Source organism: Quercus lobata, chromosome 5 (genome assembly GCF_001633185.2).
Source record: "Quercus lobata isolate SW786 chromosome 5, ValleyOak3.0 Primary Assembly, whole genome shotgun sequence".
NCBI lineage: Eukaryota > Viridiplantae > Streptophyta > Magnoliopsida > Fagales > Fagaceae > Quercus > Quercus lobata.
The window spans coordinates 39,108,372-39,131,622 of NC_044908.1; the positions used below are offsets into that span (position 1 = coordinate 39,108,372).

Below are 23,251 nucleotides of genomic sequence, written 5' to 3' on the forward strand. Positions count from 1 at the left end.
TAATTAAGGAATTAAATTTACCTTACCGGAACAGGGTTCAGCATATATATATATATATATATTCAAAATTATTCTTTTGTTCCGTTTGAATCCTCCTTTATTTTATTTTTTGAGAGAACCTTGAATCCCATTATTGGCCTTGCTTTTATTACACATAAGGAGGTCATCTACTTCTTCCATGGTGCATTTGCATAGGAGGATTTGGGCATGTAAATTTGGATTTGAGTTAATAAAATGCCTTATTTAGATAGTTTAAAAAGATCTTGAATTTAGATTTGACAAAGTCCTTGAATTTAAATTAATATCTAAAATCAATGGATTGGAAATCAACTCATTTTAAATTTATTGATTTAAAATGAGTTGATACTGGAGGAATTTGATAATAGGTTTCAGTATTACGTGGGAAAAAAAAGTTCAGTTTCCAATCAACCTATAAGAAACTTTTGGTCTTATGCATTTCATTTAATTCACACATTTTTTGTTTTAATATATGCTGGACACGCAATTATTGATACTTAACTCAGGGACTTTTATCAAAATGTTATTCCTCCTTTAGGCTGCAAGTGGATTATTCTCATCGAATATGCTTTTAAGTTATTTAAGTAATAAAAAACCAATAATAACAATCCCCCTTACGTGAAGATACGAAAGATCCGAGGTCTAGTGAATTAGTTAGTAGCTAGTCAGAATGTTATCTTTCATAAAGCAAATATTTATTTTGGCAATTAAAAAACTTATCCAAGGCTACTAACCTAGCTATTGGATTTGGTAGAACAAACTACTTCATTGAAATAATCACACAGAAGATTCTAGTTCCGAGAAACTCTAGCTGAATCTCCACCTCCATTTCCTCGGACTTTTGTAATTGAATGTTTTACAAAGAACCTTTTGCTCATCTTGAACCAATATTAGACGCATGCATAAGTTATGGTCATGGTCAATGAGAGTAGCCAAATTAACTTCATCTTCATTCTTTTTCAAGTTTATTACCCTTGTTTGCAACCTTGCGTGCTTGGACATCTAAAAGTATTATTAGTACTAAATATGCAACTAGGGAAAAATATATTCCTCATTGGAGATTCCAAAATTAATTTCACATGTGGTGGTTTATTGATTTCGTCAATATAGAATAGATTAAGTAACAAGTTGACAACAACATGCATGAACATTAAGAAAAGTCCTACATATTTTCTATTATAAAACCAAGACTCTTAAACACCTTTACACCAAAACCACCCAATGGCTTCTCTCTCTCAACCACCCCTCACCAAGGCCACTGGCATTCCTCCCCATTCCTCTCTCAGTCCATTCTTTCCCAGAAAAACCAATGTTTCAAAAGTTGGAAAGCAGAACCATCACCTAAAGCTTGTTCCTAGAGTGGCATGCAAAGCCACAAAGGGTGACCAAAACTCCAAAGATGGACAAACTCCTCTAGGGAAATTTGAGAGGAGAGATGTACTCATTGGTCTAGGAGGCCTATATGGAGCTGCCAGTCTTTACAATGACCCTTTAGCCTTGGCGGCTCCAGTGACCGCCCCTGACCTAACAAAATGTGGCAAGGCTGAGTTGCCTGCAGGAGCAAAACCAACCAATTGTTGCCCACCACCATCCACAAATATATTAGACTTTAAGCTACCTGCCCAAAACTCCCCCTTGCGTGTTAGACCTGCAGCTCATTTGGCTGACAAAGAATACATAGCCAAATATTCTAAAGCCATTGAGCTCATGAAAGCCTTGCCAGCCGATGACCCACGTAGTTTCACACAACAAGCTAATGTTCACTGTGCCTATTGTGATGGGGCACACCACCAAGTCGGTTTCCCGAACCTTGAACTCCAAGTACACAATTCATGGCTCTTCTTTCCCTTCCATCGTTACTACTTGTACTTCTACGAAAAAATCTTGGGAAAATTAATTGGTGATCCCACCTTTGCGTTGCCATTCTGGAACTGGGATTCCCCTCCTGGAATGCAGTTGCCATCCATATTTGCTGACCCCAAATCACCACTCTATGATAGTCTACGCAATGCTAATCATCAGCCACCGACCCTACTCGACCTTGATTACAATGGTACCGACGTGTCAACCACGAATCAAGACCAACTCTCTAGTAACCTCAACATCATGTATCGTCAAATGGTATCCAATGGCAAGAACGCTAAGCTATTCTTTGGTAGCGCTTATCGTGCTGGGGATGAGGCTGATCCAGGTGCTGGCGCAATTGAGAACATTCCTCATGGCCCTGTACACATTTGGTGCGGTGACACAAGTCAGCCTAATTTGGAAGACATGGGCAACTTCTACTCTGCCGCTAGAGATCCAATCTTTTTCGCTCATCACTCCAATGTTGATCGAATGTGGGCTGTATGGAAAACATTAGGAGGGAAACGAACAGATTACACGGACTCAGATTGGTTAAACGCTGAGTTTTTGTTCTATGATGAAAATGCACAGCCAGTTCGTGTTAAGGTTAAGGATTGCCTCGAGACTACTAACCTGGGATATGTTTATCAAGATGTGGATATTCCATGGCTACAATCTAAGCCAACCCCACGTAAATCAAAGCTCAAGAAAGTAGCTAAGTTCTTTCATCTAGGACATAAGGATGTAGCACTTGCTGCTGAAACATCGGCAATTAAGTTTCCAATTGTTTTGGACTCGGTGATAAGTACTGTGGTGCCTAGACCCAAGAAATCGAGGAGTAAAAAAGCAAAGGAAGATGAGGAGGAAGTGTTGGTGATTGAAGAGATTGAGTTTGATAGAGATGTGGCTGTGAAGTTTGACGTTTATATCAATGATGAGGACGACTCACCTAGTGGACCAGACAAGACCGAGTTTGCAGGGAGCTTTGTGAACGTACCACATAAACACAAGCATAGGAAGAAGATGAACACTTGCTTGACACTAGGGATCACTGACTTGTTGGAGGACTTGGAAGCTGAAGATGATGACACTGTGATTGTGACCTTGGTGCCAAGGTATGGGAAAGGGCTTGCCACCATCGGTGGAATCAAGATTGATCATCTTTCTTGAGCTTGAAATTTGAACAATAATTGTTGTGTTCTTTCTTTTGCCACTGTCCTTTTTGGTGAATAAACATCAGTTTTCATTAAGCAAAAGAGAATTACGAGTATAACAGACAAATCCAAAACTCCATAAAAGCCATTCTTTTGCCGTTGTCCGACATAACGATCTTCTCTACTTTTTCTTTTTAAATTCTTTCCCATTTGATACGGAGCAATTGGGATTTTTTTTCTTTAATATTAATTTTATTTTTGTCCTTACTATACTGTGCTTTCTTTAATTTGTTGATAAGTTGATCAGATGTATAAAATACACAAGGTGTCACGCATGGGGTGGCACGTTTGAAGCGCACTCATTTAGTAGTTTATTCATCTAATATATATATATATATATATATATATATTCATCTATATATATATATAAAATCGAAGCTTTTAGAGCTCCCACATTTTTCCACATCAGCATTATTTAAAAAAAAATTATTAAAAAATAAAAATAAAACCCTTTTCTGACCCAATAACTATTTCTCCAAAAACAAACCCGATAAAACCTATTTCTCTCCCTCAAACGCAAACGTATCTCTCTCTATCGTTCCCCCCACTCCTCTTCTACCTGTGGCTCTGCTACCCTAGACAGATTCTCTTCTACAAAAAAAACAGAACCGCCGCATCCAAAAAAAAAAAAACACAGAGCCGCGAAATGCCGAGACAGAGATAGCAATTGGATTTTGAGGGTCCTTCACCATTCTCTTTGATTTTCGGGTTGTGGCCTACTTCCTCTCAAAAGGTAATTCTCCTCTGCCCATAAACACCGCTGCTGATGGGTTCCTACTCTTTCTCTGATAAAAAAAAATTCCTCCACCGATGGGTTCCCATTCTTTCTTTGATTTTTTGTTATACGTTTTCAAAATTTATAATTTCAGTTGGCTGTGGTTCTAGATTTAAATTCAGAAATTAGGGCTTAGAAAATAGGATTCTGATGTGATTGATTAAATGTTTTCGTTTATATATATATATATATATATTTTTTTTTTTAATTCATCTCTTTGGATTTAAATCATTCAGTTTCTTTGCAGAGATGAAGTGGAATACTCTAATTTCATCACAGCAAAGGTATTAATTTCTTTTTCTAATATTCTCTTCAATTATGGTTTGTTGTCAAGTTAGGAATTTTAGTTCATACCCCTTTTCCTCTCTAAACGGGCATAATCCAAAGAACCCAACGACATCGCAAATTGTCTTCTGGAACAAATCGATCTTCCTTTTATTCAAAACATACAAAGTCTTCCATACGTTATTCAAAATCCAATTTTGTTTGACAAATTCACCAGCTTTCTTGCTTTTTCTCTCTGTAATTCTCTCTTTCTCATGTTTTTGCTGGTATAATGGTTGAGAGAATGATGTAAGAATCGGTATCCTTTGTGAAAATAAGCCAACCCTAAGTGTTTGACAAAATGACCCAGAGAAATTAGAATCAATGAAAATTAAAGGTTTGGTAAAAATTTTATGTCTGTTTTGTTAAAATCCTCCCCATCACCCTAAGTGTTTGACAGAATGTCTCAATGAAATTGAAATCTTTTTTTTTCTTACCATGTTGTAATAATGAAATTCATTCTCATTTAAAGTTGCTGCAAAATATGTTTGTATGGCATTGTTACCGTATTGTTGGAATTAGAGATAAGTCAGACTTCATCTATTTGTTTTTTCCATACTCTATTCCTGTTTTATGGAGGACTTTTGGATTGAACTTTCAGCTTTAGCTCATGATTCTCTTTTCTTATCTTTGGGTTGCTATTGATGGCTATAATAAAATTTTGGACTTGGATATGTGACTTTTTGTTAGAATAATACACTTATTGGTATTTGATGCAAGTTTCCTAAAGTTTAGGACTTTTGGATTGAACTTTCAGCTTTAGCTCATGATTTTTGTAGCAATCATCAAATGTTTTTTTTATAGTCCAAATTAATAGGTGTCAAGCTTTGGTTTCATGTTTAGTCTCTATTTATTTTGTATTTTAGTTGACCGAATCTTCTTTAATAGTAGCATCTTGATTTTTGAGGGGTTTTATTTGATTCTTTGTTTGGTTGCAGACCCCAGCTTCTTTTCCAGTTTCCTCCTTTAGTAACCCACGGATTATTTTCTGCTTTCTGTTATGCACAGCGAAAGACCAAATCTATATAGTTTAGAAGCTGTCTGCAAATCCCAGCAATAGCAAAGTGAAAAGGTAGAGCTATTTAAGATAGAAATTATGAGAAAATTTTACTAATGATAGAAGATTTTCTGTTGTGATTATTTAATGCAAATTGTTGGTATGGGTTGCAGGGAAAAGAAAGCTATGAGTAATGGACATAGACATGAGTTATTAAAACACTAAACAATTGTATCTTTTTGGTGGTTTGCTATTGGTAATTCTTTTCTTCACAATCAAGCTATTGTTTTCTGTTTTTAATTTTTAATTTTTATAATAACAAACATTTATAACTAAGGCATTGAAATATTTTGTGCACACCATGTGTTTGAGAAAATGCCTTGCTTACTCTTGCATTAGTTTGTAGCCACTTTATGGTTTGTGCATCTTGGTTTTAATTGATACTGGTTATTGACTACTTTTTGTTATGTATCAATCATAAGTTATGATGATACAAACAATATTCTGTTTGTACCCAACGATCGGGAAAAAATATGTTTTTCCAAGTCATTAAAGGATGAAGAAACTCTTAGATGTCAGTTCTGCTAAATAGCCAATGTACTTAATCAGTAGATTTGATTTCAATTGCCAGATTTTCAATTGATATAGAAATAATGGAATGATGGATTATTGTTTCTTTCAAAATTTTTTTATAATGAAAGCCTTATGGTCAAAGCGCAGTTTGTCAACGTTACTTTCAACTTTCAAGCATTCAAATTTAGATAGGTGCTTGGTAGAACTTTGTTTCTAAGGTATTTAATTCAATGCATTGAATAGTCTTTTTTCTTATTTTCTGCCAAATAATGCAGTGGCTTGGTATTCAAACTAATATTTTCAATGCTTCGTTCTTTGCTCTCTTTTTATTTTGAAAATTTTTTTCCTGGGCTGAATGAGTTGTCCTCTATTAAGGTTACAACTGAGACATTATATAGCACTTCAATTCAAATGCCTACGTAAAGCTTTAAATGAATCATTCTTCTTTTTTCCTTGCTTTAGCCTCTTTTTCTATTTGCTAAGATAGAGTAAATTTATGGTTTGTTGACAGTACTTGCTACATGCAATGAGAATTACTATAGTTCACAATCGAATGAGTTTTACCATAGTTAACAAATGAGTTTCTTTTGGAACATCTGACTCCTCCTGCCAACAGTTTGAAGCCATGTCATATCATGTACAACAATGAAGATGACAATGGGAGAGATATTTCCCAAAGATTATATTGAAATTTTATTGTTTAATAGATTGTGCTGATTTTTTTTTCGACCCAATTCTTTTTATGTAAATAATTATATTAGAGGGTACTTGTGTCTGTTTTGTATTTTATATTTGATTGAATTGTAGTTTAGATGAATCTTTGGGTTTGGAACAGGATATGGAGTTCATACATAACCCATTTTGGTCCTTAATTGTATTGTGGAAAAATTTATTGCAGAGAGATGATTAGAGTCAAAATAATTATGCTGCTATGACAATTCTTATAATTCTTTTCAATTAGAGTATGAAATTGAAATTTTGAAAATTTTTTGCCTGTTCATTGTTGGTGCTTCTAACTATTGGAAAATTTCATTTATTGTTGTTTTCGTTATCAACCTGTTCTATTGCCAGGCTTACCAAAAAACACTTTTTAAAGTTTTTTTTTTTTTTTTCAATTCATCATTTATTCCTGAGACTGCTGAATTCAAAGATCAGTAAGTGCTTTATTTTAAACTTAAGTTTGATTTCTATTTTTCATTAAGTAATTTAATGTTTCATCTTTATACAAAATAGTTTTCCCGTGCATCGCACGGGTTATATTACTAAAACCTGAAGCATAGCATTTAATGTTGCTACGCTCCAGTTAAGCCACCTCATACTTTTTTTTTTTAAAATCTTTTTTTCCTTTATGATTTCTCTCTATTTAAAAAAAAAAAAATTAAATTAAATATAGATCATGGGCAAACATGTTGATGCACTCTATTAAGATGACTATTCATCTACTTCTCAAAATATATATATATATATATATATATGACTATTCATCTTCTACTAATCTACTACATATACTAAATCATCTCAATTGTTATCCATACAACATGAGTTATTATCTTCAGTTATGACTATTCACATCCTTCCATCCAAAATTGGAATTTGGAAGCAAAATGGTTTCATTGTAACGTAAATGCAAAGTTAGAGTCTTCTATCCAAATCACCCTTCCACTTTCAATAGCTAATCCAAATCTTATATATTTTGCCTGTAAGTTCTCTCTCTCCATCTCCACTTTAGTTCTTTTTTCCCCCCAAATTTCTATACTTAGCCAATGCCCAGTGAATATGCAAAACAAAGGTGTGCAAACTATCAAGAATTCAATTCAACTATTGATTATTGCTTACAATCCCAAAGGAATTTATCGATTCTTTATTGAAATTTTGGGTAATCAATTTCTTTTACATATCACTCTTGATTTTTGTTTAGGTGTGTTTCAAATGTTGAATTATCACTATATTTGTATCGCAACTTCTGATGACTTTTTGAATGGTTATTATATGCTAATTTGCTCACAATGTGCATGATGTTATATTTCTAGAAGGTAGCCAACGCCAACGAATCAATGTAACTCACTTTTTTTTTTTTTTTTAAATAATAATTATTTTGTGTTTTTTCATTTAGTCACAATACAAACTGTTTTTTTTACCAACCATTGGCACTGGCACCCCTATCTATGTGTTTAGCAATATTCATGAACTCTTCTTTTGGCTATGTATTTTGACTTATTTTCTTTACACATACGAATTTTGGTATGTAAAAAATGCGTGCCTTTATTATTTTCGAGGTATCTCTCTCTCTTTGTCTCTCTCATTACATTTTTCTTATGTGTATCATTTTTGTATTTATCTATCTAACTATATATATATATATAATCTTTTGATGCTTTTTTTTTTCCTACCCTTAAGGTTGGCCATTACAACATATAGATTTCATACTAAACAAAAACTCAATTATGTTGTCATCATTTTTTTTTTTTTTTTAAAAAAATTTTTAAGGGATATTGAGAGAGAATAAAAGTGACTTTTAGAGTTGCTTGGAGTTCCAATCTTTCTAGATAGACATAAAAGTTTGAACTATTTTATACAAAAATTATTTTGTATATATGTCAATTTTTCTCAACATAAAACTTATATGGTTGGCATATTTTGTCTATGAAAGTCAAATAGAATCACTTGGCATTTCTTTAATGGCGGAATTGTCTCCCTCTAAAGACTCATATCTTAATGAATTTGACAGCTCTACTTAGTAAGCTTTTATCTTCTCTCTTTCTTACTCTATTTTCACAATTCAATATTTTATTACAATCAGCAGATAAAAAATATCTAGATTGTTATTTTGATTGTTTGGTCTCTTTGTGTTAATGGATTCTCATAATTTTGATCATATTTTGTTCAATAGGCAATCAATTAGGGTTAGGAATTATTTTATGTAATGGGATTGTAATTATGGGTTGCTTGGATTAAAATAATTCTTTTTGGAATTTTTTCTTGCAATGTGTCTTCAAGCAACTTGATACACGGTTCTCATGCCCAATAAAGACTAAAGTGTTTTTGTAGTTGTTTAGAATGAAAAAATATCAGTATATTTTGTGGGAGATATTTTTGGAACATTAAATTGACTTGATTCTTTTAACATTCATTTAGTGATAATCAAACCATAAATTGTTAAATATTTTTAGAACTCTAAAGTTTTATACGTAACTTCTTTTCTTAGAAACATTTTATATGTAACTTATTGTATAGAAAATGATATTTGGATTTTTTTCTTTTCTTTTCTTTAAGTAGTGAAATCGAAGTAAACGTGTTCAATAGACTTTGTTTGTTGTTTGAGGACATAGAATGTGGCCAAAGGCCTTGTAGCTGAATTGGCATCTCCCCATGCACAAAATGCTTGGGGGTCTAGAGAGGAAAGGGTTCGAACTACAAGGTTATCAACATGTTGTAATTATCTCTCAAAAAAAAAAGGGACTTAGAATGTTGTTTAGTTGGGACATATTCCAACTCTATAAATGTGTAATAATCATTGCTTTGATTTATACAAATTTTTATCATTTTGATAATATATATTTTTCACCTCTACAATTTTTTTTTTAATTTTTTTATTTTTACATTCATTTGTGTGATTATGGTTGGTAATAATTTCTATGCAATATATAGTCTTATTAATTGAATTTTCACTTTAACATTGTCCTATGTTAGTCATTATCCTTTGTAAGTGAGCTATGTTTGGATGATAAGGTGCTAAGGTGTTATGTGTCATATTTGGATTGACATATGGCAAATTTCAACAATTAATTTCTCAATAATTGTTGAAATTTGAAAATTTTCTTTACAATTCAGAATAATTGTAAGTAAATAAGAATCAAATGATTATTTTTGGAATTTACTCATGTTAATATCTTTTCAAAAATATACTTAACTTTTCATCTAATTATTTAAAATTTGTTAAAAGAATCTTAAATTTCTAGAAATTGCATTTGACAATGCAAAAATTCACCAAGATAAAATCTTTAACTAATGAAGGATTAAAATATATTTAAGTTTCAAGATTTGCATTTCTTAATCTTAGAATGAATGTTTAAGGGTTGTGTTCTTTGAAAAGATATGAATAAAAGGTGGGCTTATTAAACTAAATATCTAATCATAAATATTCAGATTACAAACGTTTCTATATATTAGATACAACTGTTTGACTATTCAGCTACCCAAATTGATTTCAACTTTTCATTTTCTTCTTTCGAATTTCAAGTAATTATTAAAATTGAATAGGTCATTATCTTTTTAGTGGATACAATTAAAATTTCAAGCATAATCTACAACCCAAAGATGAGTTTTGTGTCTCTTCATTTATCTTCAGTTACAATGTTTCCTCTTCGAAAATTTTCAATTTTCACAACTGTATTTCTCTCTCACTCACACATCAATCATTTTTTTTTTTAAGCTTTACAATATATCTACCAATGTACATTCTAGATACGATCACCCAATCATTTACAACAAAAAAATTAGTTCAATACTATTTGTTCCCCACATTTTTCAATCAAACTTTAGTTTTTACCATTTTGAGAAGACATCAATTGTTTTTGCCAAAGATTTTCAAAGTTAAGTCAGTAATAGGATGACCATTGAGGTGAACAAAATGCCCAAATAGAAATGAACTTTTTTTTTCCCTTTCTTTTTAGTATTCTTACATTTAGTCTATGTGAAGTGATTTTGCTGTTTTCCTTCCCAAATTTTTTAATGATATTGACTTTTGTTACTCTTAATTGCAATTTTAGTTAATCTGAGTTTTTTTGGTAAGTTTTTACTTTGCTTAGTTGATCATCTTTGAGGAAAATATCAAAAAAAGAATAAGACAAAATATAATTTACTCTAAAGCATCATTATGCTATTAATGTTTTTATGTATGGATACTTGAGGAACTTGTGATTAATTCTTTTTTGGAATTCCAATTATTCTCTTGTCTAGCCTTCTAGATTAATTTTTAGGGGTGCAAATGATAGCCTAGAGGTAAATACATTCTTTGTGGTGTCCCATATTTGTGGTTCAAACCCCACCATCCCCCCTCCACCACTATCTACCTATGAAAAAAAAAAAAAAGGGTAGTGTTTGTGTTAGTTTGAATGACATTTTATGTCCCATTATTTGCATAAATCTTTCAAATATGCAATGCTTAATTCATATAACATTTTTGAATTAATCTTTTGTCCCCCCCCCCCCCCCTCCCCACTTTGGTCTCTTTGTGATTTTGAAATTGCACAAATTCTGTTACATAGAACTAGATTAAGCTTATGTTGTGGTAACAACAGAAACAATGCCTAAGGTGCCCCCACTTTGGACAAATTAATCATTACACCACGTAAACTTCTCAATAGGGTTGATTTCTATGATGAAGTCATTGCTATTTGTAATGCAAGCCTTAATGGAGAGGGAACTTTTAAATTCCATAAGCATGTACAACATATGGAATAGGAAAATGAACTTATTTGTACAAAGTTTTGAATAATAGTTTTTGAATAGTTTTGTATAACTACTCTATAATTGTCGTAGTTTAAATTTGTCAATGTCACCTTCATTTGGAAGAGAAACCATGAAAAACAAAGAGCAAACTAACATAGTTGATAGTGATTAAAAATTCTTTGATTAATTCCTCTTGGTTGAATGTGTACACTCCTTATTAAAAATATCTTAATATCACTAAGTTGAAGGTAGTATACTATTTAATCATTTTGCCAAATTTTTGTATTAAAGTTATAGATTCTAGCTTCCAATAGACGTTTGTGTTGGATAATTTATATATCTGTAATTGGTTATTCAAACTAAGAATTCCCCGTCATATTTTACTCTCTAAAGATCTTATTAGCTATGTAGATGTTACTTTTGGATTAATGAGACAAGATCAACAAAACATGACTTTTATATAATTATATCTAGACGATACTGCAATGTTATGATGGATAGGTTGGTCTTATTTTACTATATAAACTAAGTAATCATATGGTTTATGACTTTGAAGAGTTATATATTGCGGGATTTATTCAAATGTTCATATGATGGAAAAAAATTTGTTTTTTCAATTTTATTTTATTTTATATTTTCACTTTATGATATATGATTTATGGATTATGAGAAAGAAGGAAATGTTGATCTATGTTTAGGAGAAAAATATACCTATAAGAGTTGATTTACATGTATCTTTATAGTAATTAACAAAGTATATATGGTTACACGTTGGTCTAATAGTTCTCACACAATAATATAAGAGGTAACTTTTTTTTATTGCATTGTGTTTCATATTTTTCCGCGCATTGTGCGGGTCTACGACTAGTAATAACTAATAGCCGAAACGTTTGATTTTTTGTTAACCAATGCTCATTGCACCACATGGCTACATAAATTACTGACACATTCACTTTAAAACACTAAACAATTGTATGGTTTGCTTATTTAGGCTACATAGCTTCATGCCACCTATCCATTTAAAAAAGTGATAAACTATTATGCTTCATAGTGTTGAAACACTGTTTGACAGATTCTCAGTATTTAAAAATAAATAAATAAAAACTTTAGAGAGCGAACAATACAGAGAAAAATCCAGTGAGGCATAGAAAGTGAAGAGAAGAAAAAAAAAAAAAAAAAACTAAGAAGACAGTCACGGCTCTACCTCCATCAGACCCTGTACTCTCCACCAGTAGGGTTTCTATTTTTTGATTCTTTAAATTTAGGGTCAAATATGATTTAGGTCTGGGTATTTTTGTTAGATTGGATTGAATTCATGTTTTGGCTTAGATTCGGTTTTGAGTAAGGAATTTGGTTTATAATGATTTTTAATATCAATTATCTATCTTAGATTTGGTTTATCTTTGGGATATTTGGGTGTATGTCTTTACTCTTCAGATCTTCATGGATCAATTTGGTGTCTTTACTCTTCCCCATTTCACGCTTTGTTCGTTTCATTTCTGCAACTCCATATACACATGGTCAACATAACATTGTTAATTTTCCTGTTTCGGATACTCTTTTTGTGTAGTTTACCAAATTCGGCCCACTTTCTTTCCATTTGCATGTTCTGTTCCAAACCAATAAATATAGGAAAAAGAAAATCCAAAATTGCAAACCAATTTTGCCTCTTTAAAAATTGAAAAGAACCCTCCTTTTTATCAAGAAACAATAGCATCTCTTACAATTTGACCCATTTTGCAACTATCAAAATTTCCAAAAAAATGCATTTTTGTTTGATCTTTCATTGAACAAATATTGATTCTTGGCTTAGCATAGAGAGAGAAAAAAAAATAAAAATAAAAAGGTTATTATGCTTTCTAGAATAGTCGCTAAAGAGAGAGGGTCAGCGAGTCTTTTGGCTTAGCAGAGAGGGAGAAAAATCTGAAGACCACTACCCCTGTCAGGCCATTCTCTCACCACCGTACAACTTTAAAAAATTCTACAATGAATTGGGCCACAATAGATTTTATTGGTAAGCTCATATAAAAAGTTGCATTGTTCTACATATTTGTTTTTATTGCATTCCACATGTTCAATGAAATCCCTCTTAGACTTAATACGTGATGTTTGGGTTCGATTTTCCCCACCCAATACCGTGATAAATATAAATGATTTATTCATTTATGAACAATGAATATGGACAAAAGTCTAGAAGGATGAAGTCTAGAAGATATTAGCATGGTGGATAAAATGAATTATGAACCAAATGTGATGCAATTGGTAATATTACATAACATGTACATAGTTTTTTTTTTTTTTTTACATAGCTATGTGATGTGTGCTTACTTATTGCAGACGGTGTTGCCCCACAATTTCAGATGAATAAGCAATAGTCCTCCAAGAACTTCTCAGGCATTTTTTACCCAAACATCAACCCAACTATATGTAATTGATGGTATTTATGTTAGAAATATTGTTCTAATGGTAATGGTAACTACATTTTAGTTACATGCTTTCAAATTGTTTGATAAAATTATAATGTTGCCTTTATTCTAAAATTTCATTTTATATTGTTCATTATACTTTAGGCCAAATTAGTTAATTGTAAAATGATCAAATGTATGGTAAAGAGTCCTCCCTAGAAGATTGTAGAGAGCCCTTTCAACTCTATGCGCCACTTGGCAAAACCTGGAAATTTCTAAAGCCAAAAAACTAAGGCACTGAATTGCTTTAGTAGAGCAAAAATTTACTAAAAGCCAAAAGCACTTTTGCTTATGATCCTCTTGCAACAAACCTTGTATATGACCTTAGATGGTTTCAAATTTCAGTCAAACCCAAAAATTAAGTTTTCTTGATTCTAAGGGATTTCAGTTGTGATTGGTGATGTCTTTGTAAATGAGAGTTTCAATTACAAATTTTGTTTTTATATATGGTTTGTTGTCTCTTGCATTTTTCCCCACCAGTGTTTGTAATGTTTTCAAATGGTGTTTTAGTAATAAAAACAATCGATTGATATTGATATTAATTCAAATGTTATAAATACTGCCTTACCTTATAACAATAGTAAGCTAGCAGTTCAATTTTTATTTTATTTGTAAATTCTTACAACCATGGACCAACAAAATTAGTGATCTGCTATTTGCACCAAAGTTAAAATTGATAGTATGATTGATGTGTAGGTGTAGAAAAAAGTTTTAAACACCCAAAAGTGGATATGATAGGTAAGATCACCATCATGCAATTGTTGCTGAAAAGTTGCCAGACTTAAATCCTTTTGTAAGTTTTTGCTTCCTTTTAATTTGCTTCTTCGGTTTGATTTGTAAAAAGAGTTTAGATTGTCAAATGATCTTCATCGTCCCATTTTTCTTATAACTGTAGCCTTTTGTAATTTCCTGTCACTGAATTATTTTTTTTAAAAAAGTTTTGAATATGTTTATATTTGTAATTATTTATAGCTATGAATTTATTTTCTCATGCTCAACCTTTACCATTTTGATGTAAAGAATTATTGTAGTTTTTTGTTTGTATGGATCACATGGTTTGAGTTTTGTGTTTTGGTTTATTATCATTTACTGCTTTCGTAATTTTCTGTTATGGCTTGTACCTATGAAAAACATTTTGAACAATTTGGTGGGTTATTCCTATGAAAAGCATTGAACTACTTATTGCTTATCTAGAAACCACAATTAGATATACACAGATAAGGAAGAGTTTCTTAGAGAAGAAAATTAGAGTTTAAATGAGAACCCATATCCAGAAAAAAAGTGCCACTACCAATAAATGTTTTTATTTTATTTTATTATTATATATGATCTAAGTTTGTATATTTTGGTTGGATTGGTTTTGATTAAGGTATTTAGGTTAGAATTCATTTTGTTTTGGGTTATTAACCAAATCCAAGTTTTTTTAGGTTGTAATGAAACTGCAAGTGGTATGTCAGTATAGACTTTTTTAATATTAAATGATCTTATATGAAATATAAACAAGTCTATGTGCTCAGTGTACCTTAAGTGACTAAATAGTGATCACCTTAATTTTTACAGAATAATTAAGCATAATCCTCACATGAAGTTTTGTGTGTGTGTGTGTGTGTTGTTACTTTTTAATTGTCTTGGTTGTTTGTAGTTGTTTTGGGTAGTAATATAAATTTTACCGTGAAGGATACTTTGATGAACTTTTTATTTCATTCTTTTTTTTTTTTTTCCTTTATATATATATATTATATATATATATAGGTTTGGGAAGAGGTTTTTTTTTTTTTTTTCCTGCTAAAAGTACTTGCCTCTTTGTAATAAAAAAATTTCAACTGAGGTTTTGTACTTTCTTTCATCAAGCCAGTGAGTTAGGGTGCTTAGATTTGGTGCAAATGTGACTTTTACTTGAAAACATCAACTGACAATCAGGTGGAATGCTCTTATAGCATTGAGCAATCTTGATAACTCTTGCAACTACTATTGGCTTGCAAGAAGGAATGGGAGGACATGCATTTGTTATAGCAATAATTTTTCCAGAGGGTTTAGTTTGATTTGCATTCTATATATTGAAATGTTCCCTCAAACATCACTATGTTAGCTTTAATAGTTACTATTGCTTCATATATATATATATATATATATATATATTAAATGGCTGGTTATAGTAATTGTGAAATACTAAAGCCAAGAGTGTGAAGTAGTTGCAGATTTTTTGGGGTTGTTTGCTTTTGTGGCCAAGTGTATATTGGGCAAGAGGATTTTAGGAATGTTAGGCTTCTAAGTACGCGTAAAAAAGGTATTTGGTGTAGCAGTATGAAATTGAGACAACTAATAATGAAATCGAAAATTGGGAAAAGATTTGTGCGCTTTAGAAGCAAGCTAAATATAGATTGGCTCTTCAGTGAATGAATCATGTAGAATAATTGTTCAAATTTTTCTTTCAAAATTTTTGTTTGGGGGTTGAAAAATGTGATGCAAACATCCAATAGTGTAAAATGTCATTTTGGTCAACTTTGTTGACAATAACCCCTCTCTAACTGGCCATTGAAATGAAAATGTGTAAGTATTAATTATAAACACATTCGATATAGAGAACTCCACTCTAATACAACCTTAATTAAAAGATAAATACTATAAATTTAGAGTTATTATAAACGTGGTTTAAGTTACAATTTATATAACAAAATTAATGTGTTTTTGACCCTTTTAAGAACTTTTCATGGTTGGTTTTACACATATTCTTTTCTGATCCAAACACATTGTACAATTAAAAATAAGTTCTTTTTTAAAAGAAAGATTAAATCTATTTTTCAATAGCCTTCCCGTGCATCGCACGTGTTAGCGACTAGTATATATATATATATATATATATATATAAAAATCGAATCCTCTATTAGCTCCACAATTTTCCACATCACCTATTTTTTTTTTAAATGCTTTTTAACGTTTTATTATATTAGAATTTATATGGTATATTATTAATGTCATCTCTTATTTATAAGAATTTCATTTAATTATATAAGTTATTCCAACTAAAACAAAATGATCATTATGAGCCTAAAAAAATGTGGCTATAGGCCAAATGGTCCTATAACCATGTTTTTATGAGCTATAGCCGCGTTTTAAAAATGCGGCTATAGGACTTTTTTTTTTTTTTTTTGGTAGTGTGAAACGAAGATTTGAAATAATATTTCAAACTACCATAAATAAATATTCAATATAAACTAAAATTAATAAAATTTTCTTTTTAAAATCTTATTTTCAATAGTTTTTCCGTACATCGCACAGGTTAGCGACTAGTATATTAATAGATAGTTAATTAGATACTCCATATTCACTTTTAACATTGTAGGCACAAAATGTCAATACGTCATTGGTAAATGGTCAGTCAATATGGGGCTATAATCTTAAATTTCATATTGTGTCTCACTGTATGTCTAGAAACTTTCACAACTTTAGAATTTCATCCCAGCTTTTTAGGACTAAACCTGTAAATGGACCACTGGGAGCTTTCTGGGGAGGTTGCGTAAAAATTGAATTTTCAAAGTAGTTTCCTATTTTCTTCTTGTTCATTTTCTGACCTAAAATAAGTATTGGTTTGTTTATTGAGAAGTGCTATGTAATCAACATTCTTACAACACTTTCACAAACAAATTTTAAATGATAAATTATTATTGGTTTTAATTTGAATCTAATATTGAAACTATTGTTTTGCTTATTAGTAACAACTAGTAACCAACTCGTGACCTAAGATTTGTTGTAAAAATATTATGAACATAAAAGCATTCACATTAACCACACTAATTTAACATTTCAGCAAAACTTTGTATAAACTCAACTAAAACATGCGTGCATCAATCTCAATAAGTTAACAAAAAATTTTAATGATGCATATTGTCCTCGCTGCTTGTAGTGAGGCACTGAGCATCGCTACATTAAAAAAGAATATTTTTTATTCAATTTTAGACTTTCTCTCTCCTCGTTTCTCTCTTCTCCCCTCATCTCTCTCTCTTTGCCTCTCTTCTCTCTCTTAGTCTGACTGCCACTCTTCTCTCTCGTTGTCTTCAATTGTCTCTCTCCTCCAATCTCTTCACCAAGGAGTTTTTGGTGGGTGAAGCATTGGTCTAGTGATGGTACGGTGTGTTTTCTTATGGGCGCAATGGAAGATCGATGGTGGTGTAATATGGTCTAGTGGAGGACCGATCTGCTATGTCTCTCTTCTCCTCTCTCTTCATCAAATCTAGTGTTTTTGGTGTTTTTGCTGGTGGTGCGATGGTGAGATTTGGCAGTTCTAGTGGTGTTATGGGGGTGATCTAGTGGTTCTAGTGGTGGTTAGATTTGGTTTCTTGTTGTTGTTGTTTGATTTTAGTGGATTTATGATTTAGATCCTTTGTGAATGTTGAGTGGATTTTGGCATTTGCTAGTTATCAGTGAGCAAGCCCTACTGGGTTATGGTTGTGCTCGGTGGTTGTAGAATTTAGGATTAAAAACTCTGAATGGGAAGAAATAATATTTAATTCCTATATTGATAAAGTATTGAGGCTAATGTATGTGTATGAAAAAAATAGATAGCTAACATTTAATATTTAATTCTTTAACATTTCTCTTATTTTTTGTTTATGCTTGTAATTTGCCGTTACCTTATCATAAAATCAAAGGGAATATATTTTGGTTAGTTTATGTGAAAATAGGCAATAGTTTTTGGTGGTGAGCTGAAAATTGAACCAACTCTAATTCGTCCATGAGAGTTGTCCAGGTCAAGAAAGCAAGAGTGGCTTTACCTAGTATGACAGCCATCCATAGGCACACAGGTCGTCCATGAGGAAAACTCGTACAAGAGTTAGTGAATTGATTCATGTGTTACTATCCCAAGGCATGAATAAGATCAAGGTTCATTGCTACAACTTCTTACTAAGTACTTAACTTCCAATGACAAATATGGAAGATAAGATTGAATATTCTAACTCCTATAGCGGTTGTGGAAGTTAACCCTGAACCTTCTGACTTCCTCAAAAATAGGGGAAGTTACGAGACAAGTAACCACTTCAAGTGCACACTATATAAACACTCATTCATATCAAATGAAGGTAAGTTTTTTGGACAACTCCCAAAAAGTTGGAACTCTAGAATTTAAGAGAGAAACTAACTTAAGCATTAAAGGGTTCTTGGCCAGTCCGCCCTGGTCACATTTGATCGTGTGTTTTCTTTTTCAAGTCTTCCAAGTAATTACTTGATCATTGAAGCCCGGAGCATTCAGCTAACTAATTTCTATATATCATTAGTTGGCGCCATTTGTGGGAAGGATTAATTTTGTATTTTGCAATTTAGCTTTCTCCAACAAAAGGCTGTATGGTTCAAACAAGATCAAGGGCCACTAGCCCAGGCCACTAGAAGAGTAGGGATGGTTTTAGTAATCCCTACCGTGATCGATAATCAGCACCTATCACGCAACTACCTTCCATCCAACATGTACAGTCCATGGCAGCCGCCATGGCGGAATTAACCCGTCAAAATCAAGAGTTGACTAGGGAGATTAGTCTAAGGAGGCAATGCCATGAAAGATTGTAAAGTTGTAATTTACAACTATGTGTTTTGTTGGCTTTTATTCTATGCCAAATTTGATTGTAATTATGTTCAATCTTTTATACCCTATATTTCGTGTGGGCTTTATTTGTAAGGGTTATGTGTGAGAGAGAGAGTGTGTGTGAAGACTCAAGGCATTGAAGACTGAAGTGTTTTCATGGGTAGCTCGCGAGTAAGCATCCTGCGAAGTGATGCATGTGCCCTAAACATGATTGGAATGCGAAGAGTCAGGACAGAATGGAGATAGCTGTGTTTTGCGAGTGTCTCGCGAGTAAGGCTTCCCCGTGAGATACCTCACGAAACATTCTATTTTGCCAGAATGGCATTTTTGATACACATTTTCTGTACCTACACTATATATACCCACATTACCCATAGATGTTGAGGAGTGCTTCAGAGAGAAAACCCTAGCCACAAACCTTGAGAGTTAGAGATTGTTATACCCACAATTCTCTATACATTTGCTTGTGGATTTTCCTCAACTCCTACCTCTTCATCTCTATACCATTGAGAGGTTGATAGCCAAAACACTTACCACACCCTTTCAGAGTGTTCAGTGAGGTTTTGGTGCTACTGGGAAGCATTGGAAGAAGCCAGGCTTTGGAGGATACAATCGGGCGTAGTGCAGGATCCGGAAAGCTAGACAAGACACGGTTCCGAGAAGCCTTGTTGGAGTAGGAGCTTGTAGGGCTTAGGTGCATCGGTTAGATTAAGCTCGGAGGGTTTATTGCTAACCCATGTATTGCAACTAATTGTCTAGTGCATCGATTACCGCTTAGAGGTGGCGACAAGGTTTTGCACGAGTACTTCGGTTTCCTATTCGATAACACATTAGCATGTTATCTTGTGTTTGCATTCTTCTTCCCTACTCTTTTTGCTTTCATATTACTACTGTGTTTTATTGAATATGGCTTAGAGTAGTTTATTTGTTTATCCGCTCGCATTTACTTTATTCCGCACTTAGTATAAGTTAGAGTAAAATCTATCAAGCCGTAATTTTTAATTTGGAGGTCTAAACAGCTCTTGTGTTTTAACATATTTTCAAGCTTTCAATTGGTATCAAAGCAGGTACACTCGCTGTGGTTTTATTACCTAAGTGTGATCCTTGACCCTTTTGTGATGGACCAGTCACAATCACTTAATGCCCCAGCCTTCTTTGATGTGAGCAATTATGCCTCTTGGAAGGTCTGTATGAGGGCTTTCTTTTGTGCTATAGATGATTCCGTATGGGATTCCGTCAAGAATGGGTATGTTAAACCCACGACAGCCAAGTCCAAATGGGACAAGGCAGCTCTTGCTTTGGCTAATGCGAACAATAAGGCTATTAACGCTATATTCTGTGGTGTGTCTACTAATGAATTTCATAGGATATCGCATGTGGAGATAGCCAAGGAAGCTTGGAAGATTCTTGAGACTACCTATGAGGGTACCAAGAAAGTCAAGGACATGAAGCTCCAAATTCTTACCACCAGATTTGAAGAGCTTAAGATGGGTGATGATGAGGCTTTTGACTCATTCTATGGTAAGCTCAACGAAATCATAATTGCTACGCTTAATCTCGGTGAGAAGATTGAGGATGCTAAGGTGGTGAGAAAGATTTTGAGGTCATTGCCAGAGAGTTTTTGAGCTAAAGTCACAGCTATGGAGGAAAGTAAAGATTTGGATGAGATCAAAATCCAAGAACTCATTGGATCTCTCCAAACATATGAGCTGGGACTGCCTTCTCACAAGGCGAGCAAATCTCTTGCTCTCAAAACCATCACCAAAAGAATGGATGACTCCTCCGAAGAAGATGATGTGGAGAAGGAGGTAGCATTCCTTGCAAAGAACTTCTGAAAATTTCTGAAGATGAAAAATAGTGGGAAGCCATTTAGCAAAGGAAAGTTTTCATCCTCCAAGGGTGATAGGAAGGAGTTTAAGAAGAAAGATGGAAAGGAGTTTCAATCCCCTCAAGGAATTGTGTGTTACGAATGCAATGGCCATGGGCATCTCAAGAAGGAGTGTTCTAACTACTTGAGAGGGAAGTGCAAAGTGTTTGCCACTACTCTTAGTGATTTTGATAGTTCAAATTCAGACACTGAAGGAGAATGTGACAGTAAGGGGAACTATCGAGCCTTCATGACAATTGCCTCCGTTGATTCAAAGAATGATTTGAGCAAATTGGTTGATGAACTTGGTGATCTTTCCGAGGATGAGGAAATTGAAGAATCGAAAGATGAAGACATGTGCCAAAATGAAGGGGAAATCAACCTATAAGAAGCATATGATTCATTGTTGGAAGATTGTGGTAAATACACCAAAGTTGCGAATCTTGATGTGAAAAAGGTGAAAAAGGTTGAAGAAGAGCATAGGTGTATACTTGTGCAACTCAAGGAAGCAAAGTGTGAAGTAGAAGGACTCAAGGGAAAGTTGGTTGAAACTTACTCTAAGATCAAGTTTCTTAAACTTGAGGTTATCCAAGCTAATGTCAAGGTTAAGCACATCTCCACCAAGAAACTTGATAGTGTGATGTCCTCTCAAAGGTCTTCACATGATAAGACCGGTTTGGGCTATACCGGAGAAGGAAGTTCTAGCAACAAACCCAAGAAGGAAGTAAGGTTTGTTTCAGCTAAGAATGAAGGGAAACTCAAAGAAGTGAAGCCTAAGATTGAGACCCCTGCTGTAGTAAAGAGAACCATTGGTGCAAGACCAAAGGAAAGAAGGAAGCCATTACCCAAAAATCAATAGGGGCTTCACGTGAAGCATGTGTGTCATCATTGTGGCATACAAGGGCACACAAGGCCGAATTGTTTCAAGCTTCATGCACTCAAGAGGGTTGAATCTATGCGTGGTCAAGAAAGTTCTAAAAGAAGACCAAGGGAAGCACAAGCTAAAGGAGATAGTGAAGGACATCTCATTGGAAACGTTATGGAAATGCTGAAGAACATATCACTACGCCTTGCTAGCTTCACTTTGAGGTTTGAAAGTTATGTTGGTCATACCCTGCCATCTAAGGCTCTCACCGAAAATACCCATAAAGAGTGGGTGAAGAAGGGTACCTATGCATGATCACTCTTTATGCCCATGCATTAATATTTATGACGTTTAGGGTCATAGGTTCATGCATCATGACATACACATTTCTCTTGTGTTATTGCTTCTGGTTTATAGTATGTTTCTTTTACAAGTTTTTTCTTGTACTTGATGTTTTGTTGATCTTACTTTTCTTGTCCTAATTTTTAGTGTGTTCAAAAATTCAAAAACCCATAAAAATTGAAAAATCTTTAAAAAGTTTGATTGTTTGTGTTATGTATTTCACATGTGAGTTTGATCGCTTATGTTATGTATTTCACATGTGATTTTGGCCTAGTACTTTCATACTAATGGCATAGTGCATTTACGAGCTTAGCTTGTTATGTATGCATATATATCTTTGTGGGAGAAATCTTGAAAACTCTGTGTGATTGTTGTAAATAGATCTTCAAACTTGTCATGAATGATTGGTCAATAGTCTTGATGGTCTTGATACTTGCATAGACTTGTGCCTATATATCTTCCCAGTTTTTTTTATTATTATGTTTTTTCTTAAAGAGCTCAACAAATGTAAATCTCAAAATGAAAAGAGATAATGAGCTACAAAAGCCATCGCACATACTAGTATTTGACTAGGAAAAAGGGAAAGCGACATTTTAAATTGAAATGTATGGTGCTCAAAAAGCCAAAGGCTAACTCTCAATGTTGAAATATCAAAAATTTCAAGCACCGATCTCAAAAAGGAGATGTATTGTTCAAAAAGATCAAATTTTATGATTTGTGCAGAAGCCAATTGAAAAGCTTCTAAGATTTGTAATCATTTTCTTGTAGGAGGTCATATATGTTCGTTTCTATAATTGAGATAGACCACTTGATTTAGTACCAGTTGTGTATAACTTAATTGAATTGATCATTGAATCTTCACTCTGGTCTAAGAACTATTCCACATTTGATACTCACCCACAACACACAAGACTTTGTTCAAATAATGCTTATCTCATTT

General features: G+C 33.1%; 1 protein-coding gene and 1 long non-coding RNA gene across 2 annotated transcripts; both read left to right on the forward strand.

Annotated features, from left to right (window-relative positions):
* Positions 1–1,222: 1,222 nt before the first annotated feature.
* Positions 1,223–3,391, forward strand: LOC115992180 (polyphenol oxidase, chloroplastic-like). Its single transcript, XM_031116266.1, has one exon. It carries the CDS (start codon positions 1,240–1,242, stop codon positions 3,031–3,033), a length of 1,794 nt encoding a protein of 597 aa, XP_030972126.1. The 5' UTR covers positions 1,223–1,239; the 3' UTR covers positions 3,034–3,391.
* A 207-nt stretch (positions 3,392–3,598) lies between these two features.
* LOC115993088 lies at positions 3,599–5,753 on the forward strand. Its single transcript, XR_004092773.1, has 4 exons — positions 3,599–3,810; positions 4,100–4,136; positions 5,185–5,248; positions 5,347–5,753. It is a non-coding gene; the product is annotated as an uncharacterized LOC115993088 (long non-coding RNA).
* The last annotated feature ends 17,498 nt before the right edge of the window (positions 5,754–23,251 follow it).

Coding starts and splice junctions, on each gene's coding strand:
- LOC115992180 (XM_031116266.1), top strand. CDS start 1,240: ATGGCTTCTCTCTCTCAACCACCCCTCACCAAGGCCACTGGCATTCCT.